At 37.8% G+C, this 27942-nt stretch overlaps 1 protein-coding gene across 2 annotated transcripts; it reads left to right on the forward strand.

The window, feature by feature from the left end:
- Nucleotides 1–7288: 7288 nt before the first annotated feature.
- On the forward strand, nt 7289–17452 carry UGT40A1 (phenol UDP-glucosyltransferase). Of its 2 annotated transcripts, XM_028169631.2 has the most exons (8): nt 7289–7524; nt 9446–9536; nt 12202–12394; nt 12571–12765; nt 13082–13301; nt 13829–14048; nt 15935–16154; nt 17112–17452. In XM_028169631.2, the coding sequence occupies exons 1-8, from the start codon at nt 7384–7386 to the stop codon at nt 17392–17394; spliced, it is 1563 nt and encodes a 520-aa protein (XP_028025432.2). In that variant the 5' UTR covers nt 7289–7383; the 3' UTR covers nt 17395–17452. The 2 variants fall into 2 exon arrangements, with proteins under 2 accessions (XP_028025432.2, XP_089584872.1); XM_089728746.1 differs by lacking the exon at nt 9446–9536 and having other exon boundaries at nt 7386–7524.
- Nucleotides 17453–27942: the final 10490 nt, after the last annotated feature.

The following is a 27942-nucleotide window of genomic DNA, read 5'->3' on the forward strand; positions in this document are numbered from 1 at the left end:
TTTACAACTCATGTGAAATTCAAGCTCGGTCCTTGGTCAAGAGGTTAGTGTGGCCATCGTTTCTTTGGACTTAGTTTTTTTTTTTTGTACGGTTTAATGAGCATCCCTAGTGACAAAGTGATTACTGAAATCCGTTGACATCAAAATGTGAAGCTGACATCCGCATCAATAAATTTGATTGATACATGAGGTAAAAGTTTTAATTGTGTGTCAACCTTTGTATCAGGATCCAAATATACGGCAGAATAGATAATGGTACTTACAAGGCAGAATATTTAAAATAGGCTACTAACCATTGTCATGAGAATTCATTCATGCGATTTACGACGCCTATATGAGGAGATCAGGATGATGATGATTAGGAGGAACCACAACGATGGGCAAGGCAATCGATATTTCCGTAATATTTCAGGAATTCACAGGAAACTTACACAATTTTGAGCCTTACCTCTAAAGAGCTATTTTTTTTAAAGAGAATTTATCTCATTAGGACCTTATCTCAATGCGGATGAATTTGAATGAAATAGCTGGCGGGAGCATTCATAAAAGAATTTGGGATGTTTGTGATCTTTTTTAGGATTAAAGTCACGAAGCACACGAAAGTGTAGCAACATAACGCAGCAATCACGATTTCGTGTTTGACGCAACATTTTGCGACGGGCCCAAATAAATATAAAAAGTCGTATGGAATATCTGCAACGTGTCGCAAGAATGACAATGAAGACTTCAATGTTACATTCGACAAATTCGTGTTGGTTTTTTTTTTTATATTACAGGGTGTAAAAAGACGCAAGCGGAAACAAGGGCAAACATCTAGCCTAATGTAAAAGAAAATCAATGGGTTTACTAAACTAATATAACGCGCTAATTAAAATTTAAGAATCCGTGTTAAGCGGTTACCTTGGCCCATAGACTTTAAGAACGTAAATGCCGCCACCCATTTTGAGACATGAGTTGTTAGTATTCTGTACAACAATAGCCTTGTTCTTGAAACCTCAACGTATCACTGCTTCGTGACAGAAATAGGCAGGATCTACCCATGCTGACTCAAAAGACGCTCTATCTCCAGTAATTGGCTCACACATAAAGTCTCAGTGATGATTACCAATTTTTTTTTAAGTATTTTTTTATAGCCAAACATTTTTAATGCAGTTTATTTTCACAGCAATGTATGACTTGTGCGTGCCCAGTAAGAGATAACCAGTTTTTGTAGTAATGAATACTTTGAACTGTAATAAATGCAATTTAGAACGATGACCCTAAATTAGTTACACTCCGCTTATTGGAGAGGCTTCCGATCATTACTACGCACTAGCTGTTAACCGAAGTAGATGCTATTGTACGATATTTGGTATTCATTTTCAGGGTGTGTTCGCGCCGACGTTTGTGTCATCCGTATTTCAAAAATTTCATAGATTATAGAACCACTTCGCCATTGCACTCAGGCACGCAAGCACGTCGCATAAAAATAAAACAATCAATCACAAATCCAGAGTTTAATTTTACATAAATTAAATTCCAAATGTCCATACGAGACGGTGTCTTGGTTTTTGCTGATACATATACGTGGAATTCATGGTACAAAATAAAATGTAAGCACTTCTATATTGTATATACAAGACTTGAAACTTTTAAGTTAATTCTAATCGCAGTGAAACAATGATTATTCTTCGCTAACACCCAAACGGATTAGGTTAAAAAAAAGCAGGATAATGGGACGAATCGGTACCACATTTCAGGTAAGCCTCGGAAACGTCCTACAGGATGACTTATCAGTAAACAGAAGGAAAAGAAAAATCCCAGTAAATCAACATTAACGTGAAGAAATATTAAATTATCTTCAGCCCGACTTTGTTAGGGGGAATTCTGAAATATTCACGCACGGGGCTGATGCTTGGTGGAATTACATTTTCAGCAGTCGACGCGAGCGATGATGTATGGGCGCGTGAGCTCTGTCAAGGAATACACAGTAAAAAAATATATTACATCGTGTTTGTTTTAATATTCGTAATTTATGCCCAATTTTGTTGGTTGTTGTGTTTTGTTTCCTTAATATAGTTTATTGTTTGACAGTGCAATAATCTGAGGTTCTTTCGTGTTGTAAATACCATGTTAATTATAGCTAGTTTTACGGAGATTCTTTCCAATTTTTCGAATGAAATACGTACTCAACAAATGTTCACGATTGACTTCCGCGGTGAAGGAATAACGTCGTGTAATAAAAATGAAACCCGCAAAATTATAATTTGCGTAATTACTGGTGGTAGGACCTCCAGGAGGTGAGTCCACGCGGCTAGGTGCCACCAACCTGCCACTTTCTGCCGGGAAGCAGTAATGCGTATCGGTTTAAAGGCTGGGGCAGCCGTTGTAACTATACTGAGACCTTAGAACTTATATCTCAAGGTGGGTGGCGCATTTACGTTATAGATGTCTATGGGCTCCAGTAACCATTATCATCAGGTGGGCTGTGAGCTTATCCACCCATATAAGCAATAAAAAAAAGATCGCTGGAGCAGACGGGTCCTCGAGTGGAGATCGCGTAACGGAAAACGTAACGTGAGACGCCCTCTGGCTAGGTGGTGCGATGAACTCCGAACGGTGGCCGACAAGAAGTGAATGAGAAGAGCCGAGAACCCGGTTCAGTGGTGTGGATTGGAAGAGGCCTATGTCCAGCGGTGGACGACTGCGCTAACGATGATGATGATGATGAGGCAACGGATTCTCGACTCCCGAGAAGTACTCATCCATATCACGAGGGGTACCGTCAGAAGCTTTAAGTTAAATCGCGCTTTGATTTTGATCCGCTTGGCTGAAAATCATACGGTCTGAGGAGATGGTTTCAGTATTATCAAGTAAAAATTTCGATAAAAATGTACCTACTTAAAATCTCCTGATCTATATTATAATACGTGAAGCAAAAACTTTGTATCCCTTTTTCCGAAAATTGCGCGGACGGAGGAGTATGAAATTTTCCACACTTATAGAGAATATAGAGAAGAAGTGCACAATGTAAATATTTTTATAAATAATGCATAAAAGATACATTAAATCAATAAAGAAAACATTACACAAACTACATACCATGTATTTGACGCACACACCAATGCATACTATTAAAATTTATTGTCAAACTTTTGTTCTTGACGTCTGTGGCTAAATTGAGAATAGATTAAATATTGTTTGTCTTTATTAATATTTTTTATAGTGTAGCCTTGGCGAAATTTGTGATTATAGAAGTATAAAATACAATCATATAATAATAGTGTACAAACTTACAATTTCAATTAATTATAGTCAAATTTCGACTACTGCGGGACCTCTAGTTTTATTAAATCGACCAAATAGTTTACTAAAATACATTGTTGTCTAATGCGATCTATAATAAAATAGAAGATCAAAACGACCGGTCTTCAGCCCGAAGAACATGAGAGTCTCAATTCCATTATGTATTCTGTACGTACAACGAAACTTCTCCAAGCCGTGGTATAATTTCACTTGTGAATAATTTGCTATGCGTTCCGCCTTGTAAGTCAGGCGTTTTTTCCTTCATATTATAATGGTCGCGATGTGTTTTTTTCTTTCAGTATGATGCTTTGATAACTACCCTATTCTGTGGCAACATTTTTTAGCTCGATTTTTTAATATTGTTCATTCATTCTTTTGAATATTATTATTGTTGTGTATCTCTTCTTTTTTCAGGGGTATTTGTTTTTATCGATGTGGCTTTTTGTAGGTCATTACCCTATTCCGAATCAATTAAAAGCATTTTCTTAATAGGGGTTTCATTTTATCTAGCTAATTATATTTATAGCTAATTATAACAAAAAATTTAGCTAATTGTAGAATTATGGAGAATAACTGTCAAGGCTAAGGGATTCCAAATGACCACGATAGCTCTGTCAAGTGTAACCTACTATGATGATGATGACTTATATTTTTTAATCTATTAGAAAATCACTTAATAGCCAGTCAATCATTTATGGCCTCGTCAGCGGAGTGGTTATCGGTTCTAGCTGTTGTGCTAAGGATCGTCTCTCTAGCACTATAACCATGGCTGCTGGTGCTCACAATAGTTGGCGCAGGGTCCTAGATTGGTTGTGAGTCTTTGAACGTGGAACGTCAATTTACTTAAATTCTCCACGAGTGGACGAGACTTGCTCTTTGACTAGCGTTAAATCTGTAATTCAGAAACAAATAAATAACTTGGATTTGCGGTTCTCCAGTCGATATACTACCAGATAATTGAGGCCGTCAGCGCAAAAGTAGCCTAAGCTTGAGGAGCAATGAGGTTTAAGTTTTCATGCATTTGAATTTGAGTAGGCAAAAAAACTAATAATAATATTTACAAAGCCATCTGTTATCTATGGGTAAAACTATGGATAAGCCGGTTTTGCATCAAAATGTATTATTTTTAAATAAATTGCAATATACATAAAAGCATGATTATGAAAAATTGTGGGTTAGGCCACTTTTGCTCTGACGGCCTCAATTCTAGATCTGTTGATACGTGAAACCAAGAATCGGCTGACACACTGACATATTTATTAATGCAGATTTAATCGTCGTTGCTTCGGCCTTGTCATTGACTACGACAATAACCATCCAATCAGTTAATATAACGATATTTCATCCAAATCCGTTTGGCGTTTCTTACGTAAATTCAAATTTATAATTTTAGCACAAATAGTCTAAGAGGGGATTTTTTTAAACAAACACATCATCAAAAACAAAGGACAAATGTTTATATATTAAATGATAAAAATGATAACACGAAGGATCATGAGACTGTCTGGCTATCCAATTTTCTTGATGGCCTCTTCCAATTTGGTGTAGCCTAGAAAGCTAACGGCTAAGAATGAAATTTATCTCATTCTTTGAACGGAAACGGTGCGACCTTACTTCGTCTAAGACGCTAGACGAACTCCGTTTCGGTCAAACCTTAAGACCCTGTCAATCACAAAATAAACAACACGTAATATTATAGACTATTTATTTGTCATTCCCTTAAGTTTGTATAAAGGAATATAATAATATATCTAAATAAATAAAACATTTGAATGTGATCTCTGAATGTATTTTAAAAAAGTCGTCATCATCATCATCATCAGCCTTTATCTGCCCACTGCTGCACATAGGCCTTCCCCAATGCCTTCCACAGAAGGCGGTCCTCCACCTTCCGCATCCAACGACTTACTATGCACTAAGTCGTCAGTCCACCTGGTTGGAGGACGCCCCATGCTCTTGGGACCCAACCATGGCCTCCATTCGAGGACTTTCCTCCCCCACCTGGCGTCGCTGGCTCGAAAGATGTGACCGGCCCGTTGCCACTTTAGCCTGCTAACTTTGAGAGCGATGTCGTCGACTTTGGTTCTCCGTCGAATTTGTTCGTTCCGGATTTTGTCCCTTAGAGAAATACCGAGCATAGCTCTCTCCGTCGCCCGCTGTGCGACTCTTAACTTATGGACCAGCCCCGCCGTCCAGGTTTCCGCGCCGTAGGTCATCGCGGGGAGAACGCACTGATTAAAGACTTTTGTCTTAAGGCATTGAGGAATTTGCGAGGAGAGGATTGCACGGAATTTCCCAAAGACCAACCCAGTCGTAGGCGTCTCTCAATCTCTGTATTGAAGTTACCCCGGCCAAGCTGGATAGCCTGACTAAGGTAGATAAAGTATTTTACTTCTTCGATGGCTGCATTCGAGATGGTAACTTGGCACTGGACGATTTGATCATTGAACATGACTTTCGTCTTGTCAAGGTTCATCTATGGTACTTGTGTGAGCGGGAAGGCGTCGTAGCAATGAGAACTTAACTGACTTTAATGCGTTTTATTCGGTGAGACGAGAAATATAATATTTGTATGCGCGTGCGAGTAGAGCTGCGTAGGTTCAATCTTGGAGTAGTTTCGTAGCGCACTGCGCTCTGCCCGCGGCCGACTGGGAGCAGGTTCCTCTGCGCGTTACCCGCTCTCGTCCCCGCACACCGCTGTCGCCTGGACGGGTTTTGTGCTAGTGGTGGCCGCACACACGACTAGTGATGTGCCGCCACAATCCGTAGTCCCACACACCGGGAAGCGGCATTGAGATCGTTGAACATACGACTGAGGTCCTCCAGCGATTCTGACATTATGACTATGTCATCGGCAAATCAAAGGTGCGAGATGTACTCTCCGTTGACGTTGATTTCGCGTGTTTTCCAGTCCAGCGTATTGAAGACATCTTCAAGTGCAGCGGTGAACAGTTTCGGAGATATAACATCTCCCTGTCGGACACCCCGCTGCAGCTTGATAGGTCTAGACTGGCAATACTGGATTTGTACGGTCATTGTCGCGGCTTCCTATAAACTTTTCAAGACCTCGATATAGCGATAGTCTGTCTGGCATCGCTGTAAGGATTCCAGAACTGACGCCACGAAGCCACGCAAAGTGGAAGATTATATTCTGTAGACTTTTGTATAATCTATCTGAGAGTGTGAATCTGGTCTACGGTATTGTAACCCTTTCGAAACTCAGCCTGCCCCTGTGGCTGGCATTCATCAAGCCTTCGGGCGAGACGATCAGTAATGACCCTAGAAAAGACCTTGTAGACGTGGCTCAAAAGAGATATCGATTTATAGTTCTTCAACAAAGTTTGATCACCTTTTTTGAAGAACAACACGACCCCACCCCTTGTCCACGCCAATGGTGTTGTCCCGTTGTGTATGACGAAATTGTACAGGCTCTGTAATTCCTTCAGGATAGGAACCCCTCCGGATTTCAGCAGCTCCGTAGTAATTCCATCCGCTCTACAATTTTTGAGCTGTTCCAGGGCTATCCGAATCTCCCCGACGCTGATGTCCGGGACATCATCCGAGTAATGCCGAGTAAGCGGTGCTCGGCTGTCACTAGCTCGGGTGGCAGGTGTAGGTAGAGAAGTGTGCATTGCGTAGAGTTTGCCATGATATTTTTCGAATTCACCTAAGATTTCTGATTTAAAAAAAGTACTCAGAGGAAAAATACATTCGCGGTATTAAGTCCTTCTTAGCTTTACATTTTAACGAAATAACTTGATTTGCATATCTTGTATATTTCAATAAAAATAAAAAAAAATCCCAGCGTATTACACGAAATGAGCTTCCTTTCTAGAAATAATAATTGTACAGCTCACAGCTATCTATGAATAATATTTATTTCATATTGTTATTCGGTTAAATATTATTATATAGCAATTAGTAGGTAATCTAAAATACATATTACACAGTGTACATTTTGTGACTTGATTTGGTACTGCTGTCAGAATCTCCACAGCGGGCAAGTTCACTGACACAGTCAAAGTCATTACATCATGCGCGATCGTATGAGTCGCAACTGCCCGAGTGATTTAAACAGTAATAACTATTAAATCAATAATGTTAAGGGCAATTATATTGTGCTTGATATTAGTGACATGTAGTGCATACAAATTGTTAGCTGTTTTTCCGTTCCCTGGGAAGAGTCACATGATTTTAGGTGAAGGATATGTAAGGCTTCTCTTGGAGGCTAATCACGATGTAAGTGACATATTAATAATCGTTTTCAATATCTCAAATGTAACGTAAATAAACTAATAAATCCAGTACAGCCTGATGAGCATTGTAAAATTGCGTTTGTATCAAACCATTAAGGTTCATTTTTGCGTCTCTATATTTCATTTCGATCCCTCCATTTAATACGGAACCACGGTTTGATTTTGTTTGAGCATATAATTATTAAGTTTCAAGTCATTATATAAAAATAGTCGGTGAGATATTTATTTAATTAAGAATAATATTGAAATCATGTACAACCCACCTTCAAATAACCTCTCGATTTAATCCAGTTATATTTAAAAAATATATTTTAAAAATAGACTTAGTAATGACAGCATTACGTTCTGATCACTAAAAATATATCAATAAGTAATGTAAATACACCAGATTCCATTTTAAAAATGGAAAGAAAAAATTCTCTAAACTAAAAATAAACTCTAAACTTGCTCTGCTTGTTGCTCTACAACCGAACCGTTTTGATTTGAATTTGAATATTATTACAATGACATTATGTATTATTTTGGGATTCAAAATAAAACAATACTATGTAGTTGGAACGTGGCGTGAAATACTATATTATTTTTTATTATTCTTGACAGTTAATATAACTTTTAATTTCATTGTGTTTGGCTATCGTCATGACGGACACAATCAATATTATTTCAACAAATACCGAATACGCTCATTACTGATTATAAACTCCACTACATCACGTCCCTGGCGGTAGAGTGTATTGCACCAGAACTAGATATTTCTGTAAATAAATATTCATACGTGCCGATTTGTACAAAAAAGCCTGTGTGATCGGATTACAAACAAATCGACCTTGTAACACTGACTGATGGTTGAATTCTTAAGAGCTCGACAACTGCTTATACAGAAAAACAACAAAATATAATATTGTTATCATTTTTGGTGTTTAAAAATCTAAATTTTTATTTAAGCATTTTTAATATGAAAATCCATATCACAGAATTAAAAGCGGATGTAGTAAAAGAAACATGTACTAGATATGCAGGATATACAACTTAAGGAAGGTTGTCGTCAGGCAAGCGACTGATCGTAAAACTCATGCCGTATTCCAGTGCAGCATGATAAGAGGATATGCCGCACCGACCTCACATCATGTTGAATAAGGGCGAAAAGAAAAAAAGACTGGAATTCCACCTATTCATTTTTCTCTATGAATTCTTTCTTAGTTTGTAAGATCAGTTCATGGTGTATTGTGAACTACCGCGGAAGGATATCATCCACGGAATAGATAAATAAGGTATTCCGTGATATCATCAACCCACGTATTTTTGTACCATAGCAGTTAGACAATCTGGTTTGAAGGTGTAAGACGGCAGTTATACAATTACAATTGACATTTCGATCTGGTGACTCAAGCTGGGCGGCAGCATCAATAATTTGATGTCTATTGACTCCACTAACCGTATTGCCAGATACTGTGAATTTGTTAACCCATCTTAGAAATAAAATTAGTTAACTAAACAAATTATTACTGGTGGACCTCTTGTGAGTCCGCATGGGTAGGTACCACCACCCTGCCTATTTCTGCCGTGAAGCAGTAATGTCTTTCGGTTTGAAGGGTGGGGCAGCCGCTGTAACTATACTTGAGACCTTAGAACTTAGATATAAGATATCACCTTGAGATATCAAGCTGGGTGGCGCATTTACGTTTTAGATGTCTATGGGCTCCACTTAACCACTTACCACTTAACACCAGGTAGGTGAGCTGTGAGCTCGTCCACCCACTTTAAGCAAAAAAAAAACTGCTTATTTTGTCATTTTATTATAACGTTGGCATCTTAATTCGCAATAATAAAATTGTACTTCCAGATAAATAAACGTCTCTGTTTTTTTTCTCTTTGTTTAAAATCATTCTCGTTTCTTCTCCTAGGTAACGTACTTAACGCCTGCTCCACTAAAGATTGATCATCCAAAATTAAGACAGATCGATGTATCTTCAACCGAAAAGGGTTTTGATTTCGGTAAGAATTAATACTCTTCAAATCTACGTAGAACATTTGTCCATCCACTGTCTGGCTATCTTCTTCCGTATTCCTTTACAAGGTATACACAGTATGCTTCAGTATGTTATTGTGTAAAGTGAATTAAGGACGGACGATAAAAAAGTACTAATATAGGCATAGCTAATTAGAATATAAAAAATTTAGATAATTTTTTTAGGCCTGACTAAACGATTCATATTCTATTGCCCACGAGCAGATGATTAATATTCCTGCCCATTGTTTATGTATAGGTGATTCGTATTCCTGCATTTTCTGCCGCGATATGATCATGCATGCTAGAAGGGTGGGATAACCGAGACAAGTGACATTTCGACTTAACTTTTCAAGTCGGGCGGAATTCATGGTGTGGTGATCTTAAGCTAATCCTGCCGTCGAGTAGGAAAATATTCAATTGTAGATGGCGTAAATAAGAACAAGTGCTCTAAATAATATGTCTTCACTATCAATGAAGTTGCCGTTTTACAAACCTGGCCTTTTGAAAGGTAATTTATACGTACGGCTGATATTAAATTTTAAATTCAAATGAATTTTTATTTAAAAAATACCCATAGTATTTACTTATTAAGTTGCACCAACAAAGTGATCGTCAATACAAAACATTGACAAATTGACAAAAGTTCATGGCAGATGTCACCTTTTTTTTTTTTTTATAACAACTAAGAGGCAAACGAGCAAGACGGGTCACCTGATGGTAAGTTATTCATCGCCGCCCACGGTCACCAGCGTTTACGCCAGTGCGTTGCCTACCCTTCAGGTAAGAATATGCTCTTTTCTTGAATGACCCAATGTCGCAGTTGTTGGGGAAGACCGCTGATGGCAACGAATTCCAGAGATTTACTGTGCGTGGCAGAAAACTGTTTTTAAAACGCATTGTAGTGGAACGCCAACCATCCAGATGGTGCGGATGGTAGTTCCGGCGAGACGATCGGTTGCGAAAATCAGCGGCTTCTATTAAATTGAACAACTCCTCGGAACACTCCCCATTGTAAATTCTATTATATATATCAATTCGATATATTCGATATAATTCCTCAATTATAGTCAATCGACAGTGCATATAGTATTCTACTAGCTGGCCCGGCAAACGTTGTTTTGCGATATAAATTATTTCTAGGAAAGAAGTAACCTATATACCGACAGCATCGCCATCTGCCGGGCTGATTTGTGAATTTCAGCCATCCGTGGCGCCACTCAAACGCATACAAAAAAAAACATTGAAATCGGTCCAGCCGCTTAGGAGGAGTTCAGTGACAAACATACGCACAGAAGAAATATATATGTAAAGATTTTTAAATTTCGTCATTTGTTTATTGCTTAATGTTTGTTTTTCGCTACATTTGTATCTTTTTCATCTATATGAACATGGTAGAAATATGAGTAATTATGGAACGCTAATTCCGTCGCTGTAGCAATGCGGCATAAACGGCTCACAGGGATCACGAGGTGCACGGAGTGAAAATTACACACGAAGGCATGATTTACCAAATTTTGATAAAAAAACGAACCCTGCTGTCGCCCGGCAACTAAAGTCAACAAAGGCGATTTAAAGGCAATAGTGGAATCTGGTAATCAATCTACCACTGCGGGACCAGCGAAGGGATTTTTAAGGACATTCTCATTTGTGATTTAAAATGAATTATTTTTGATAATCGTAAGTGGTCATCATGTTGGTTGGACGCTGGTTCAGCACCAAGGCAATGCCCCAAACGAAAGCTTAACGCTGAGAAAGTCACGGACACTATTTGGCGATTTAAGGCCTTAATTCATCACAGCTTCTTACCAAATGGCAGCAGCATTACTGCGAATGTGTACAGTAATGGAGAAACTTGCGAATCTCAAGCAAATCTTTGCTTATCGCTCGGGCCCCTGCTCGTACGCGAGAACGTTTGACCTCATACGGCACAAAGGTCTCTAAGCTACAAGAGCTAGGGTTAGAAGTTTTGCTTCATCAGCTCTACTTACCAAACCTTGCACAAACAGATTTTTACTTTTTCCAAAGTTTGGACAACTTCTTGGCCGGAAAAAATTCAGCAATCCAGATGCGACACAAAATGTCTTTGAAGAGTTTGTTGAATCCCGTACGCTTGACTTATTTGAGAAGGACATTTAAAATTTATCAATGATTAGGCATAGATGCATTGATACCAATAATTGATTGATTGATTAATAATAATTGATTGATTGATATTGATGCATATAAAAAATACTTATAAAAATAGTTTAACTTTCTGTAGACTAAACGACAGTTTAAAATAGATAAAAACTTGACGACCTATTTTACACTGTTCCACTGCAAGCCAATCGAAATGAGGACACAGAATAATTACTTGAATACAATACAACAGATTCTTCTTGTCTCGTTGTCACGTCTCGGGTTCGAAAAATAAAGATAAATTAGTTTTAATTACTGTGACAAGCATTAATGTATTATTTTTATTTATTTATTTATGTACACACAGAAAAAATACATACTACAGAGTAATAGGAAAATTATATACAAAGGCACTGCTTATTTCTTTAAGAAATCTCTTCCAGCAGACCTGCGAGAGGATAATGAGAATAATAATAAAAAGTGATAATTTTTTTTTTCTTGTAATTAAATTAGAGGTCACTTCCATTTTAGATGGCCTGTTCAACTTTAAGAAGTTGATTAACAAAGAAGTCGATCTATCAGATACGAGTCACAAGTATATCGTAATGCAATATGTAACCGAGTCATTGTTGATGCATCCCAACGTACAAAAACTGCTTTTGGATACAGATCAAACGTTTGATGCCGTGATTGTTGAGTGGATGTATAGCGACTTGTATTCTGGGTGAGAAAATTACTAAAAAATTATTCATTTATTTCGATCGATTAAAACATTTAGTACCCACGATGTTAATTACCAGTAAAAGACAGTGCATAAAAGGGTTTGGTCAATATATTTTTTATAATTAAAAAAATAACTAAGTCTACATACATATTTTACAAGATTAAATACTTTTCTAGGTTTTCAACTGTCTTCAACTGTCCGTTTATTTGGTCGTCATCGCTGGAGCCCCATCCCATGATCCTTAGGCTTATTGATTCTTTACCGAATCCAGCTTACTTTCCTGATCATACTTCATCTTTAGAAGCTCCCTACACATTTGTAGAGCGTGTTGGAGAATTATGGAACATTGGTAAAATTTTATACAACAGATGGTAAGGAATTGTATTTTATATTGATAATTATCATTTAAGAAATCTAAGATGTAATAATTTACAATAAGCCAACATAAGACAGGTTGAATGTTCATTTGCTCTGTCTAAAATGCTTACTTTTTGTAAGTGCTTTGTGTCATGCGTATCAGATCTGTGTAATAGAGTAGAAAACCGAAGAGGAGATTGAGTTTTAGGATTGAGGATTAGTTCATGATAAATCATGACCACCAACATCCGGTAAGAGAGTAAATTTAAAGAAACGTAATAAAACAATAGAAAATAAGTAAGTAAACATTATTAACCTCGTCTTCGATAGGAGATTGAAAGAAAAAGAAGAAAGTATTTACGAGAATGCGTTTGGACCAGCCGTTAAGAAACGAAACAGAGTTTTACCACCGTACAACGAAATTAAGTATAATGGATCATTGATTTTGGGAAATTCTCACGTGTCTACTGGAGTTGCTTTTAGTCTTCCTCAGAATTACAAGGCGATCTCAGGATATTATATACCGAAAAAAATACCACAGTTGCCCGATGTAAGTCAAAAAACAGATTCCTCTCATTCTTCTCATGCTCTTCCATAATCCTCTATTATTTATCAGTTATTCGCTAATTCCCCTTTTTTATACATATCGTATTTCACGCAATCCATCCGTTTCTTCTTAGGTCTACCTTCGCCTCTCAAAAAAGAGATTCCTCTAATGATAAAATTATATTCTAAATAGTTCAATTCAACTAATCGTAATAATCTGTCTCCGTACAATAAATAACAAATGTGATACATTTTTTTATAATATATCTTTTTATAGCAAGCTATGTCTATGTATGGGGGCCCGAAATGCATCCTGAATTGAACTATGTGATAGTCTTTAAAACTTAACTTTTAACTTAACTTACTTTACTCAATTACGATTTTCGATTCACCCTCTAAGTTGACAATGACCTCTTTTGCCTTGGTCTTATTTTTAGAATAGTGTGAGAGCTGAGATCATTAATCTCCCATAAAAAAATATTAGATAAGCTTTTTTCATTTTTCTTTTTTAATTTTTGTATGTTTTTTCAGAAAATAAAAAATATCATGGACAAAGCAGAAAATGGTGTAATTTACTTCAGTATGGGAACGATGGTAAAAAGCAAAACATTACCAGAAGAATTGAAACGGAACCTAGTAGATATGTTTGGAAATCTAAAACAAACCGTTATATGGAAATTTGAGGAAGACTTAGATGGATTACCAAATAATGTGCATATTGTATCGTGGGCGCCGCAGCAAAGTATTCTTGGTAAGTTCCACGAATTATGATTTTAAAGAAAATTCACATAAAATTACCTGTTCAAATTTTTAAAAAGTATTCACACTTTTTTTTACCCTTTAAAACTCTTTACTACTAATTTATTACAAATGTTAGGAGGATATACCGCTAAATGGGTACAGCTGCTCTAAAATAATGCACTTAACAATTAAGTTCATTTTTTTCAACGACGGTATCCTTTTGAATTTGTTTTCATTTATTGCACTGACGAAAAAATGAGTTCACGATCCACTCAATGTCAGATAGTTACTGCCCTTGAGACATGAGCCCTTGGTCTCAATGTAAAATCAAAACAAACCAGCGTATCAAGGACGCAGATGAAATAAAAATTTAGCAAACTCTGACACACAAAGAAAAATTATTCCCAATTTCGTGCTAACTTCGTTTTGAACTAATCTATCATCTATACTAAGAATGTCGCTAAATGTTGCCATTCCCTACAATCTGTCTGCATAGTAACTATTTTTACTGATACTTATTTGCTGACGTGCTTTGTTTGACGATTGCATCATTGTATGTACAATCTGTTTTGAGCATTCAGTAAGCAAGCAATCAGCATTGTATGTACAATCTTTTTAGTAAAGGCCGCGTTCTTGTTTATAGCGATACCGTCCTTCAACTTTATTGTATACTAGCGACCCGCCCTCGCTTCGCTTCGGAAACATTAAAAATATACATGAATCCAAAAAAAAAAAAAATTAAAAAAAATTAAAAAAAGTAGCCTATGTTAATCAGGGACAATGTCGGCTTCTAATGGAAAAATAATTTTTCAAATCGGTCCAGTAGTTTCGGAGCCTATTCGAAACAAACAAACAAACAAATCTTTCCTCTTTATAATATTAGTATAGATTAGGACTTTTATGTTGCGGAATAAATTGAATAGAGGTGGTTGCGCAGCTAATTGATGACACGATAAAAAAAGAAAGTACCAGTTTTTTTCGCGCTATAAAAACACAACTAAAAAGGTTCACAAAGTCGAGTTAGTCGTGTTTCCCCATTGCTGAAGGTCGTGATAGCCGTCATCCATGACTTTTTTCTCGGTGGTCGCCATCTTGTTTATCTTCGATCATCACATGCAGCATTACAGACACTAAATGTCGAGTGTGATGCGAATTCCGTAAAGTCAACATGTCGCTTGTGGCCTTCTCCGAATTCGCGAGTGATTATTAGTTTTCGACATCACCTTATACCTTGCTAATACTAAGTTAAAAATGTTTGTGAGCAAAATCGAAATTTCGTTCACATCAACAAAAAGTTTTTACCACTGGTGGTAGGACCTCTTGGGAGTCCGCACGGGTAGGTACCACCACCCCGCCTATTTCCGCCGTGAAGCAGTAATGCGTTTCGGCCTGAAGGGCGGGGCAGCCGGTGTAACTATACTGAGACCTTAGAACTTATATCTCAAGGTGGGTGGCGTATTTACGTTGTAGATGTCTATGGGCTTCAGTAACCACTTAACACCAGGTGGGCTGTGAGCTCGTCCATCCATCTAAGCAATAAAAAAAAAAAAAAAAAGTAGTTAGATTCGAAATCCATTATCCTAAGTTAGCTTCGTAAATTTTCCATTTTGTTTTAGTATCTGTTCTTACTTTTAATTTACTGTTATTTACATTCTCCATGTACAGCATCGACAGACAAACAACCTAAGGCGAACTATCATTGACTATCATCAACATCACAATTTTTTTTCCTTATCAGATCAATAAAGATTTTCCAGTCATTTGCAGTCGTTTCTAATTTTAATTCCATTTCATTTCTTAAGATGCTGAATAAGTTTTTTTTTTATTTACTATCCTTTTTAGTATTACCATTAAAGTCCAAAAATTATCTCATGTGAACTATGATATTTTCCACAGCTCATCCCAACTGCGTGCTATTCATCACTCATGGCGGCTTACTGTCTACAACTGAGGCACTACACTATGGGGTCCCTATAATAGGGATCCCAGTTTTTGCCGACCAATTTCTCAACATCAAAAGAGCAACCACAAAAGGATTTGCCCTCGAAGTTGACATTAACTATGAAACACCAGGAAACTTAAAGTTGGCGATCGATGAAATTTTGAACAATTCTAAGTTAGTAATTTGTTATGAAGCTTATTTTGTATCGCGAAGTAGTTAGTAGTTCTGCTGGATAAGAATAGCTTTAAGACTTCGATCTCGTGTCAAGGGAAAATGTACCTTGTAGCATCTATGCCCACAGACATTTTCGGTGATTCTTTAACACTTCGCTTTCAACTTCGTTGATAAAAAGTTTTACTGTGTCTAAATACTGCAAAACACTTTGCAAATTTCTAAGCCAGCAGAAAGTGAACATTGAAGAAGAAAAAGTAGTGATGAGCTAAGAATTAATATTTTGTTAACACATTGATGAATCGTAATTGTTATTAATAAAGCATAATTTCGCTTTCAGTTTTAGGCTATCAATACTACTAAACTTCAAGTAGTAAGCTTGTGTACTATTTTGTAATAAATTAATATTTTATACCTGAGTTCGCACGAAATACGTACTCAACAAATGTTCATGATTGACTTCCACGGTAAACGAATAACATCGTGTAATAAAAATCAAACTCGAAAAATTATAATTTGCGTAATTACTGGTATTAGGCAGCGGCTTGGCTCTGCCCCTGGCATTGCTGAAGTCCATGGGCGATGGTAACTACTCACCATCAGGTGGGCCGTATAGTCGTCTGCCTACAGGGGCAATAAAATAAATAAAAAAGACCTCTTGTGAGTACGCACGGGTAAGTACCACCACCCTGCCTATTTCTGCCGTGAAACAGTAATGCGTTTCGGTTTGAAAAGTGGGGCAGCCGTTGTAACTATACTGAGACCTTAGGACTTTTATCTCAAGGTGGGTGGCGCACTTACGTTATACATTTCTATGGGCTCCAGTAACCACTTAACACCAGGTGGGCTGTAAGCTCCACCCATATAAGCAATAATAAAAAACTTTATTTATATTTATTCAATCATTCATTTATAATTTACGTTTAACCTGTGTTAGTGAAGTACACAATTTTACTGTAGATATCGTGAAAACATTAAGCAGCTATCGCTGGTCTACCATGATCGTCCGGTGTCTCCCGCTGCTGAGCTGGTCCACTGGGTGGAGCACGTCGTCAAGACTAAAGGAGCTCTCCATCTGCGCTCGCCAGCACTGCACGTGCCTTTTTACCAGAAGCTGTACTTAGATCTTCTTGCTGTAATTTTATTGACGCCGTTAGTTTTATGTACACTTCTGAGGTATATGAAAAATAAATTATTGGGCGTTATAAAAAAGAAGGGAAAAAAGGCAAAAAAGAATCAGTAATATTAATTGATTTTTAATACATACTATGTACATATTATGAAATAAATCAAATATATTTTATTTTTGATTGTCTTATTATAGTATAACAGACTAGCTGGGCCCGCGGCTTCGCCCGCAACAAAATGTAATTTTATATCCAGTATCTGTAAACAAGCAATTCGTATATAATTAAATATATAATCTGAATCTCGGAAACGGCACTAACGATTTTCATAAAATTTAGTATACAGGAGGTTTCGGGGGCGATAAATCGATGTAGCTACGATTTATTTTCAGAAAATGTTTTGTTCGTGTTTTCAATAATCAACTTTATCGGTAATCAACTTAAACATAAACTTTTTTTTTTATAAAGGAAATAATATAATATAATATCAATATGTAATTCGTATATAAATACAATTTCTAAAAAACACAATTGATCAAAGAAGGAGGGCGGGGCATGTCGGAGTCGAACCGACTAAAACCTCCTGTCGCTCAACAACCAGCATCCAAACCTCGCATGAGACAGAGCTCATGAAAAGGCAAAAGGGGGAAAGTGAAGCGTTTAGTGCGGAGCACATCTCTCCCATCACCCTCTCCCTCGGGACGCCGGACTGGCGGTCGTTGGCGCCACGACCACCAGCCCTCTCGGTCGGCAGGCTGTCCGAAGCCCGCCTAGATGGCGCCGGTTAGAATGGTCTATCCTACGGAATACCCCGCTGGGTCAGAACCAGCGTGGGTTGAGGATAGCCGGCCTTCCATCACCCGGATGCTCATGCATAAAACGCGTGCAGAGCAGCTTGCACGTCGTCTTCTTAGGCCCCCTTCGCCGGTCCCCAGGCCGACATGTGAGGGAGACCCGAAACACTTAGAGGGCCAGGGCTTGGGCGAGATCCGCCTCCCTGGCCCCCGCTCGATGGCGGCGGGCCTGTGCGTCTCGCACGCGCCCCGCCGCCTCCTTCTGCGAGATGGTGCACTCGCAGAAGTCGAGCATCGCCTTCCACGACTCGTCGTCACCGAGCATCGATGCCACAACACTCGGCAACGAAAAGTCGTTTCCTATTTTTGCGACGAGGACACGGCGCCACCCCTCCCATGCAGGGCAGGTGACGAGCGTATGCTCTGCCGTGTCCAAGTCGCAACCACAATGGTGGCACTCTGCCGTCGGCTTGGCTCCGATCCGGTGCAGGAACTCACCGAAGCAACCATGCCCAGTGAGTACCTGCGTGAGCCGGAAAGTGAGGCGTCCTCTGTCACGATTCACTCAATTCACAAGAACCGGGCGAATCGCCTCGACGGTCCTACGACCAGCCGAAGGATCGGCCAGCCGCCTGGACGATGACTCCAGCACGGACCGCCGAGATTGGGCCCTCCGCGCTCTGACCACATCATATTAATTGAGCTAACGGGTCTCGAATTTTCGATGAAGATACACTTTCGCCCATACATTCTTTTTTATATATATTATTAGGACGTCTTTATTCCAAAAAGACGTCTTTACTGTTACTAGGACTACTACTAGGAATGGGATATACTACAAAGATATTATTGTTCTTTTTTTATTGCTTGCATGGTGAATTACTTCGCGGCCCTCGTGATGATAATTATTTAAATTATTGAAGCCAATACACATCAAAAACGGGATATTACCCATCTTGCTTGCACAATCAAAAACATATAACAAAATTTTTAAATATAAAATTAATACAAAATATAAGTACACACAAACAAACAAAATAACTAGTTGTTACAATGAATGAAAACCGCGCGCTTTAACTAGTGATAGCTTCATAATGACCATATAAGGTAATCGTTGGTACCGGAAATCAAATTCCTTCTGGAATATCCGATAAGAAACGCTCACAACGTAGGTGCCTAGAAATTTCGTAAACAAAATATGTACATAAAATAGTGAACAATGAATCAACTTCTTGAGTTCTTCGCCGATGACACGGCTATCTACTACTCGTGTAGGAAGAAGTCGCTCTTGCATCAGCGACTCCAGAACGCAGTAACCAGCATGGGACAGTGGTTCCAGAAGTGGCGCATTGACATCAACCCCACGAAAAGCACAGCGGTGCTCTTCAAAAGGGGTCACCTTCCGAATATCACTTCGAGGGTCCCACTCCTTGATAGGCGCGTTAACACCTCTGCCGTTAGCCCCATCACTCTCTTTGGCCAGCCCATACCGTGGGCCTCGAAGCTCAAATACCTATGCTTCACCCTCGACAGAGGGATGACATTCCGTCCCTATATTAAAACGGTACGCGACCGTGCCGCCTTCATATTAGGACGTCTCTACCCTATGCTTTGCAAGCGAAGCAAACTGTCCCTCCGTAAGAAGGTAACTTTCTATAAAACTTGGATACGCCCCGTCATGATGTATGCAAGCGTAGTGTTCGCTCACGCGGCCCGCACTAACTTGAAACCCCTTCAGGTTATTCAATCCCGATTTTGCAGGATAGCCGTCGGAGCACTACGGTTCCTGAGGAACGTGGATCTCCATGATGACCTGGAGCTTGACTCGGTCAGTATGTATCTACAGTCGGCATCGCTGCGCCACTTCGAAAAGGCGGCACGACATGAGAACCCTCTTGTCGTGGCCGCTAGAAACTACATGCCCGATCCTGTAGACCGAATGGTAAACAGTCGACGCGCCCAAAACACGTCATTACGGATCCTCCCGATTTATTAACGGTGCTTTTAGATACCACAAGCACCGTTCACCGTCCTCGTCAAATCCGTCGCCTGCGACGAAGGGCTCGACGAGCGAATTAACCCATAGACACAGCCCACTGAGCTTCTCGCCGGATCTTCTCAGTGGGTCGTGTTTCTGATCCGGTGGTAGATTCTGCGAAGCACTACTCTTGCTAGGGTCAGTGTTAGCAACACTCCGGTTTGAGCCCCGTGAGCTCACCTACTAGTTAAGGTTACGATGAAATACCCTCTCAAGGCTATCATATACAAGCTTAGGTAGGGAAAAAAAAAACTGCTTGAGAATGATACCATTTCGCTCGATTCGAGTATTGCTATGTCAGTACCACAGGTGTTTTCTGGAATATGGACAATAGTTTGGGGCGTGACTTGCTTCGGTTGAGCCGTTCTTTTCACATTTCTATCTCGTCTCATACGAAAGATCTAGAAGTCCGGTTAGTGCGCATCGCCACAGGAAGTAGGCCGTTCCGATAGAAACATATAAACACGAATCCGCGCAGCAGGAAACAATTTCGACGCCAAAGAGTTCGCACGACGATTATAAGTGACCCATATTCGTGATGATTTGTTCACGTTTTAAAAGTAGTACAGCAGTCCTACACAAAAATAAACAGGAATATTAAAACCGATTGCATTATATTTCAACCCCCTTGGTAAATCACTACATAGTATAAAACAAAGTCGCTTTCTCTGTCCCTATATCTGTCTGTCCCTATGTATGCTTAAATCTTTAAAACTACGCAACAGATTTTGATGCGGTTTTTTTAATAGATGGAGTAATTGAAGAGGAAGGTTTACATGTTTAATAACATCCATTACATAGTGGATAAATCAATAAATCTATACTAATATTATAAAGAGGAAAGATTTGTTTGTTTGTTTGTTTCGAATAGGCTCCGAAACTACTGGACCGATTTGAAAAATTCTTTTTCCATTAGTAGCCGACATTGTCCCTGATGAACATAGGCTATTTTTTTTTATTTTTTTTATTTTTTTTTTTGGTTCATGTGTGTTTTAATGTTTCCGAAGCGAAGCGAGGGCGGGTCGCTAGTCAATAATAAAATACAGCTTCCGAAGCGAAGCGAGAGCGGGTCGCTAGTTTATTATAACTAGTGACCCCGCAGCAGTCGAGATTCGACTATAATTAATTGAAATTATAAGTTTAAACATTATTATGGTTCTATTGTGAAACATTTCGATAATATAATGACAGTATTCGCCAAAACTGCACTATAGATCAATAATATTAAAGACAAACAATATTAATCTATTTTCAATTCGACCACAGACTTTAAACAATAACAAAAGTTTCCCGATTGACAGTAAACAAAGAGTATATTTTTATGTATGTGTTGTGTTCAATACATGGTAGTGTGTGTAATGTTTTCTTTATTGATTTAAAGTATCTTTTAGGCATTATTTTTAAAAAAAAATTAGCATTGTGCCCTCCCTCTATATATTCTCTATTAGTGTGAGAAATTTCATACTTCTCCGTCCGCGCAATTTTCGTAAAAACGGGGTACAAAGTTTTTCTTCACGTATTAATTTTTCATGTCTGGATTAATTCGATTACTATTCAACAAGTGATTTCTTCAACCTTTTGATAGTGTAAAAATTGCTATGGCTATAATATCTATATATATAAAAATGAATTGCTGTTCGTTAGTCTCGCTAAAACTCGAGAACGGCTCGACCGATTTGGCTAATTTTGGTCTTGAATTATTTGTGGAAGTCCAGAGAAGGTTTAAAAGGTAGATAAATATGAAAGTGCTCGGAATTAAATAAAAATAACAATTTTGTTTTCCCTTTGATGTGTCTCGACGGATTCCTTTTGTTTGTTTTAAGTTAATTTTATACAAAAGTTTAGGTCTTTTATTCATCGATTGAGGCACTACGAAGTCTGCCGGGTCAGCTAGTACTCGTATATTTCTTAATAGTGGTTTAACAACGTAATGAAATGTGACAGCGGGTATCTTAAAATTAGTAATTAAAATTAGTAATTATAATTTAAAAAGAAAAACCTTATCGATTTAATCATTCCGATAACTTTTTAAATATGTTTCACAGCGGTATTGTTCGTCATTAGCATTCTATTATCATATTAATTTAGTCCAAATCAGTACTGCCTCCACAAGAAGCCAGAGGAGATATGGCCGCGATAATTAATTCCCATTGTGTATTCCGCGCGTGTGTTGTTAACATCGGTGGCTTGTGTGTATCTAAATAGAACATATTATTCTAGAATATTTAATTTGTTAAAATTTCATAAATAATAAATTTCAATACATACTTGAAAATAATAAGCTTTTGGTTTTGTATTTAGTATTCTATTAAAAATTGCCACCGAAAAATTGTATACAAGATTGTTCATATGAAATTATTAACTCGTAGTATTGTAATTAAAATATTTGCATTGATACAGTTCTTAATTTCGTTTAGGTTTTAAAGACAATTGTATAATAGTTAGAATTTTATACTTAAATTATACTTCCTTGTATTAGTTCATGTTAATATAATGTGACTCAAACACATAGCTGGGATTTATTTACTATTTCATTCATACAGGTTGTTAAGTATGAAGCTACCAATTCTAACGCTTGTGACGAAATTAGTTTACCGGTCGAAGTACCTCTCATCACGTCACCGTCGCTGCAGCGGCAAGGTGTCGAGTTAGCAGGAGGAGGATGAATTTCTTGAGGCCCTACCAGACCCGTCTGTCGAAGAAGGCTCTGATGGCATACCCTCACAACAAAATGCCAGCAGACCTGAGTTTACATCACGGAATAAACGCAATGGGCCTAGGGTTAACTATAAGCAGTTTTTTTAGTATAAGTTTTTTTTAAAGTTTAGTATAATCTTTTGTTTTGTTTAGAGTAGTTATGTACATATATCTAAGCTAAGGGGAGGAATGATAAGTATGTGTGCGTGTACCTACGCATACGGGGTTCATCAACAAATATAGGACAGTGTGTTAATAGCAGCCAAGTGTTTCACTCGCGTATCCCTCGTATCTAACACAGGTCATTGCTTCAGTCAATCTTATCTTATACCTTTAAGCGAGCAACTCTTGTATATTAATATATAATTATATAATCTGAATCTCGGAAACGGCTCCAACTATTTTCATAAAATTTAGTATACAGGGGATTTCGAGGGCGATAAATCGATCTAGCTACGATTTATTTTCAGAAAATGTTGTTTTATTCGTGTTTTCAATAATCAACTCTTCCCGACATCTATTGGCGAATAATAATACTATTTTTCTTAATTGAGGGCAACTAACCGCTTTAAAGACACAACAAGATGGCGTTATCAAAAAAAAAACCGAGCAAAGCTCGGTCATCGTCTACTATTATTTATTGGTAACTTACCTGTATTTAGTATAAGTTAAAATGTAATATTTTCTTTTGTACCTCATAGCGTAGTGGAATGGTGATCGTCCGGCATAAGCAGTTGGGGTTTGATTCTGGGTTGGGTAATCGTATTTCATTTAAATATTTGATTATTATTATTTTTTTAATTATATATATATATATATTATTATTATTATTTTTTTTTTATTTTTTTATTGCTTAGCTGTGTGGACGAGCTCACAGCCCACCTGATGTTAAGTGGTTACTAGAGCCCATAGACATCTACAACGTAAATGCGCCATACACCTTGAGATATAGTTCTAAGGTCTCAGTATAGTCACAACGGCTGCCCCACCCTTCAAACCGAAACGCATTACTGCTTCACGGCAGAAATAGGCGGGGCGGTGGTACCTACCCGTGCGGACTCACAAGAGGTCCTACCACCAGTAATTACGCAAATTATAATTTTGTGGGTTTCATTTTTATTACACGATGTTATTCCTTCACCGTGGAAGTCAATCGTGAACATTTGTTGAGTACGTATTTCATTAGAAAAATTGGTACCCGCCTGCGGGATTCGAACACCGGTGCATCGCTTCAACACGAATGCACCGGACGTCTTATCCGTTAGGCCACGACGACCATAAAAATAAAATATATTTCGGCCGGACCTAATTGTCGCCACTCTATTCCGCGTAATTTTTAATGGCTTCGCGACAGATGCCGACCCCCACTCAAGGTCTCACCTAGTGCCTGGGTGACGTATCTTTCGCGCTTCAAGTGTCGATTCGACGCGTTCCAGAAAACTGGGGGTCCACCGTACGGATTACAAATTACGGGCCGCACGTCTAAGTACGGATCGTGGACCATCACGCACCGTCTCCAAGTTCCCCATCAAGCAGTGGAACCTTCCTCAGAGAAGACCCCCACGCGTCACGGATCGAATGGTCAAGTGCCCAGAGCACACAGGTTTTTTAGACCAGAGAACTTCCCTGTGCCGCGAACCCAGTCCCCGCGAGTAGTCGTCAGTAGTGTATTTTTTTGGAACGAAATTTCTTATGGGACGATGCGGAGGAGTACCCTAACCGGGAAAAAACGTCCGTAACGTAAGATTTTTTCTATTTAGTTTGGTATCAACAGATGTCGCTGCACGTAAATTCAATAATTCCTGAATCGCGGAGACGAGATGTTACACAGTTGATAGACGTTCTCGTATCTCTTGTTAAATCACACTCACCTGGTGTGGGGATACCGTGATCTTGCAGGCGGTTCCCCCGGGCGAGGCCGCTCCGTTGCACTGCGGAGTGGTTGACCCTTGCGATTATTTTTATTTTTTATCAATAAAAAAGCATAATAAAAAGTGTATACCTGAATAATTATTTTCTTTATACCTCGAATAGAACTTAAAATTAATATTTTTATATTAAGGAACTTCGTTCCTATCCGGTGTCCCACGACACCACACATCTTTTTTAATTCAATTAATAAGTTTTTTTTTTAATATTTAATTTAATTAATTAATTATTCTTTTTGTAATAAACAATTGTAATCTTTGTAGTTGATTTCTTTTGTACCTGTCAGGCGGACATAACAAGTAGCTGCTTGAAGAATTTCTGAATTATACAAAATAAATTAAAATTTCGTTGCAAAGGCATCCATCCATTGGCGACTCTTGAAATTAGTTCAAAGGAGGGCTTCTGTTTAAAAATTTGAGAAAGAATTCACAGACTTCAACTTACATTCCTTCCGTTCGAGATTATAATACTTTATTGTAATCCGAATATCAATATCAAAGACCCTTTTTGACTTGACGTCTTTTGGATTACTCAAAACGCCTCTCTGTTTGGAAACAACTTCTAAGTATATTTTCTACGAGTCAATGACTAGTCTCAAATTCATTAAAATCTTTAAACCTTTTAACACGCTAAGCTCGAAATTTCCTGTTTATCAGAACAGGAGGTTAAAAGGTATATGCATTAAATAAATGGGTTTTAAAGCAGGTAAATTTTTTTCGAAGTGTGTACATATAATTGTTTCTGGGTGTGATCTTCTTTCTAGAGTGGCTCAGAAAATTATTTTGGTCTCCCAAACAAAAAGTCTCTATTTTACCTGGTCTCCGCCAGTGTGTCACTACTCATGAACTCCGGGGACTTTGAGATCTTTTTCCAACACTATCAACCCAATGCGCCGGTTATTGACCCAACGATCGCACATTTTCTGCTCTTTTTTGGGTCGGGGATCAAATCATTCCTCGTGTTTCAGCTGTGGGGGTTTATCTCGGATTTAAATCCACCTAGACAATATCTCCGTCGCATTTTGGTCCAAACAGCTGGACTTTTATACGACGTCGGCTATACGCCCGTAATCTATCTATCTATCTATATATATAAAAATGAATTGCTGTTCGTTAGTCTCGTTAAAACTCGAGAACGACTGGACCGATTTGTCTAATTTTGGTCTAGAATTATTTGTGGAATTTCAGAGAAGGTTTAAATGGTCGATAAATATGAAAATGCTCGGAATTAAATAAAAATAACATTTTTGTTTTCCCTTTGATGTGTCCTCCGTCTGAAGGATTCCTTTTGTTTGTTTTAAGTTTATTTTATGCAAAAGTTTAGGTCTTTTATTTATCGATTTAGGCACTACGAAGTCTGTCGGGTCAGCTAGTTATTTATATAAATAGCATTATGTTTCCATTGCGACATTAAGTTTTACACAATAAATTCTCGTTTCATATTATTTCAAATTGCTATTTTAATTAACAGATGAGACATGATTTATGTTTGCTATAGTAATGTCTGAGCTTATACCAATTTATTAGCATCCGAATTACTGTTATAAATTTTCTTTTCGGTAATCATAAATTTCATATTTAGGTCATACTTAGATGTATAAACGGACATCGTCTAAATTACCCACATATGAAGTAAGCATCAAACGTGGCTCATGAATAATCAATGAAAGACTCTTTTGAGCATCGCATGATGAAGATTCCACGAATTTCACACAGCTATTTCATTTATGTACCTAAAACGTACAATCGATAAAAGCTTTGCTCAAATTATCTTTCAGAATTGTTTTTGGAGTCAAATTTAAATCAGTTACTAGCTGAACCGGCAGACTTCGTAGTGCCTCAATTGATAAATAAAAGACCTAAACTTTTTTGTAAAATAAACTTAAAACAAACAAAAGGAATCCGTCCGACGGGGGACACATCAAAGGGAAAACAAAATTGTTATTTTTATTTAATTCCGAGCGTTTTCATATTTATCTACCTTTTAAACCTTCTCTGGACTTCCACGAATAATTCAAGACCAAAATTAGCTAAATCGGTCCAGCCGTTCTCGAGTTTTAGCGAGACTAACGAACAGCAATTCATTTTTATATAATAATAATATGTGGATTATCGTACATACGTATCCCATTATTACTATTATATTAACATTGTTGCTATTGTCATTATTATTATTATTATATATTACATATTATATTATTGCTATCACATCATATTATCGTATAACATTACTAAGTCTCCCATTACCTCTAAATAATTATGTTCATGGTTAAGAATTAAAATAATAGTGACGTCTGCGATTTTGAATTAAACCCTAACACGTCTTTTTATATTAACTAGTTGTCCCCTGGTGGTCGAAATTCGACTATAATTAATTGAAATTATAAGTTTGTAAACAATTATGATTCTATTGTCAAAGACTATTGTCAAGATTTCGCCAAGACTACACTTTATACAAATATTCTATTCTCAGTTTGACCACAGACTGTAAGCAATAAGAAGTTTGACAATAAACCAATGCCAATGCAAAACCAACGTATGCCTGCGTGTGGGTTAAATGCATGGTAGAGTGTGTAATGTTTTTTTTATTGATTTCTTGTATATTTTTATGTATAATTAAAAAAAAAATTTACCATTCTACACTCCTCTATATTTTCTATAAGTGTGTAAAATTTCATACTCCTCCGTCCGCGCAATTTTCGTGAAAAGGGTACAAAGTTTTTGCTTTACGTATTAATAAATAGATTTTGCTTAAACGCAAAAATGATTTAAAATCATGAATAAAAAAAACGTGTTTTTTTAGTTTAAAAAACAAATGCTACATTCATTATGAAAGAACATAAATAATGTCATTTTCTACTTAAATTCTATTACCTATCCGTCTTATTTACCCTGTTTTCCGAAAAAATAAATTGTTGCACTTGTAGGCAGACGAGCATACGGCTCGCCTAATGTTGAGTGGTTACTGTCGCCCATGGACTTCAGCAATGCACGAGGGGCAGAGCCAAGCCGCTGCCTACCACCTACAATGTGTGACAAGAAACAGTAGATAAAGAGTCTATACGAAAATAAGTGATGGAGCTAAGACCATGAGTAACTAACTATATGCACTCAATTTTTGTTTCATCTTTAGGAGGGCTATCTGCAACCTTTGCAGTTCTCTAGTAAGGACTTTACTGGTGGTAGGACCTCTTGTGAGTCCGCGCG

This window comes from Bombyx mandarina, chromosome 07, assembly GCF_030267445.1.
Source record: "Bombyx mandarina strain Sakado chromosome 07, ASM3026744v2".
NCBI lineage: Eukaryota > Metazoa > Arthropoda > Insecta > Lepidoptera > Bombycidae > Bombyx > Bombyx mandarina.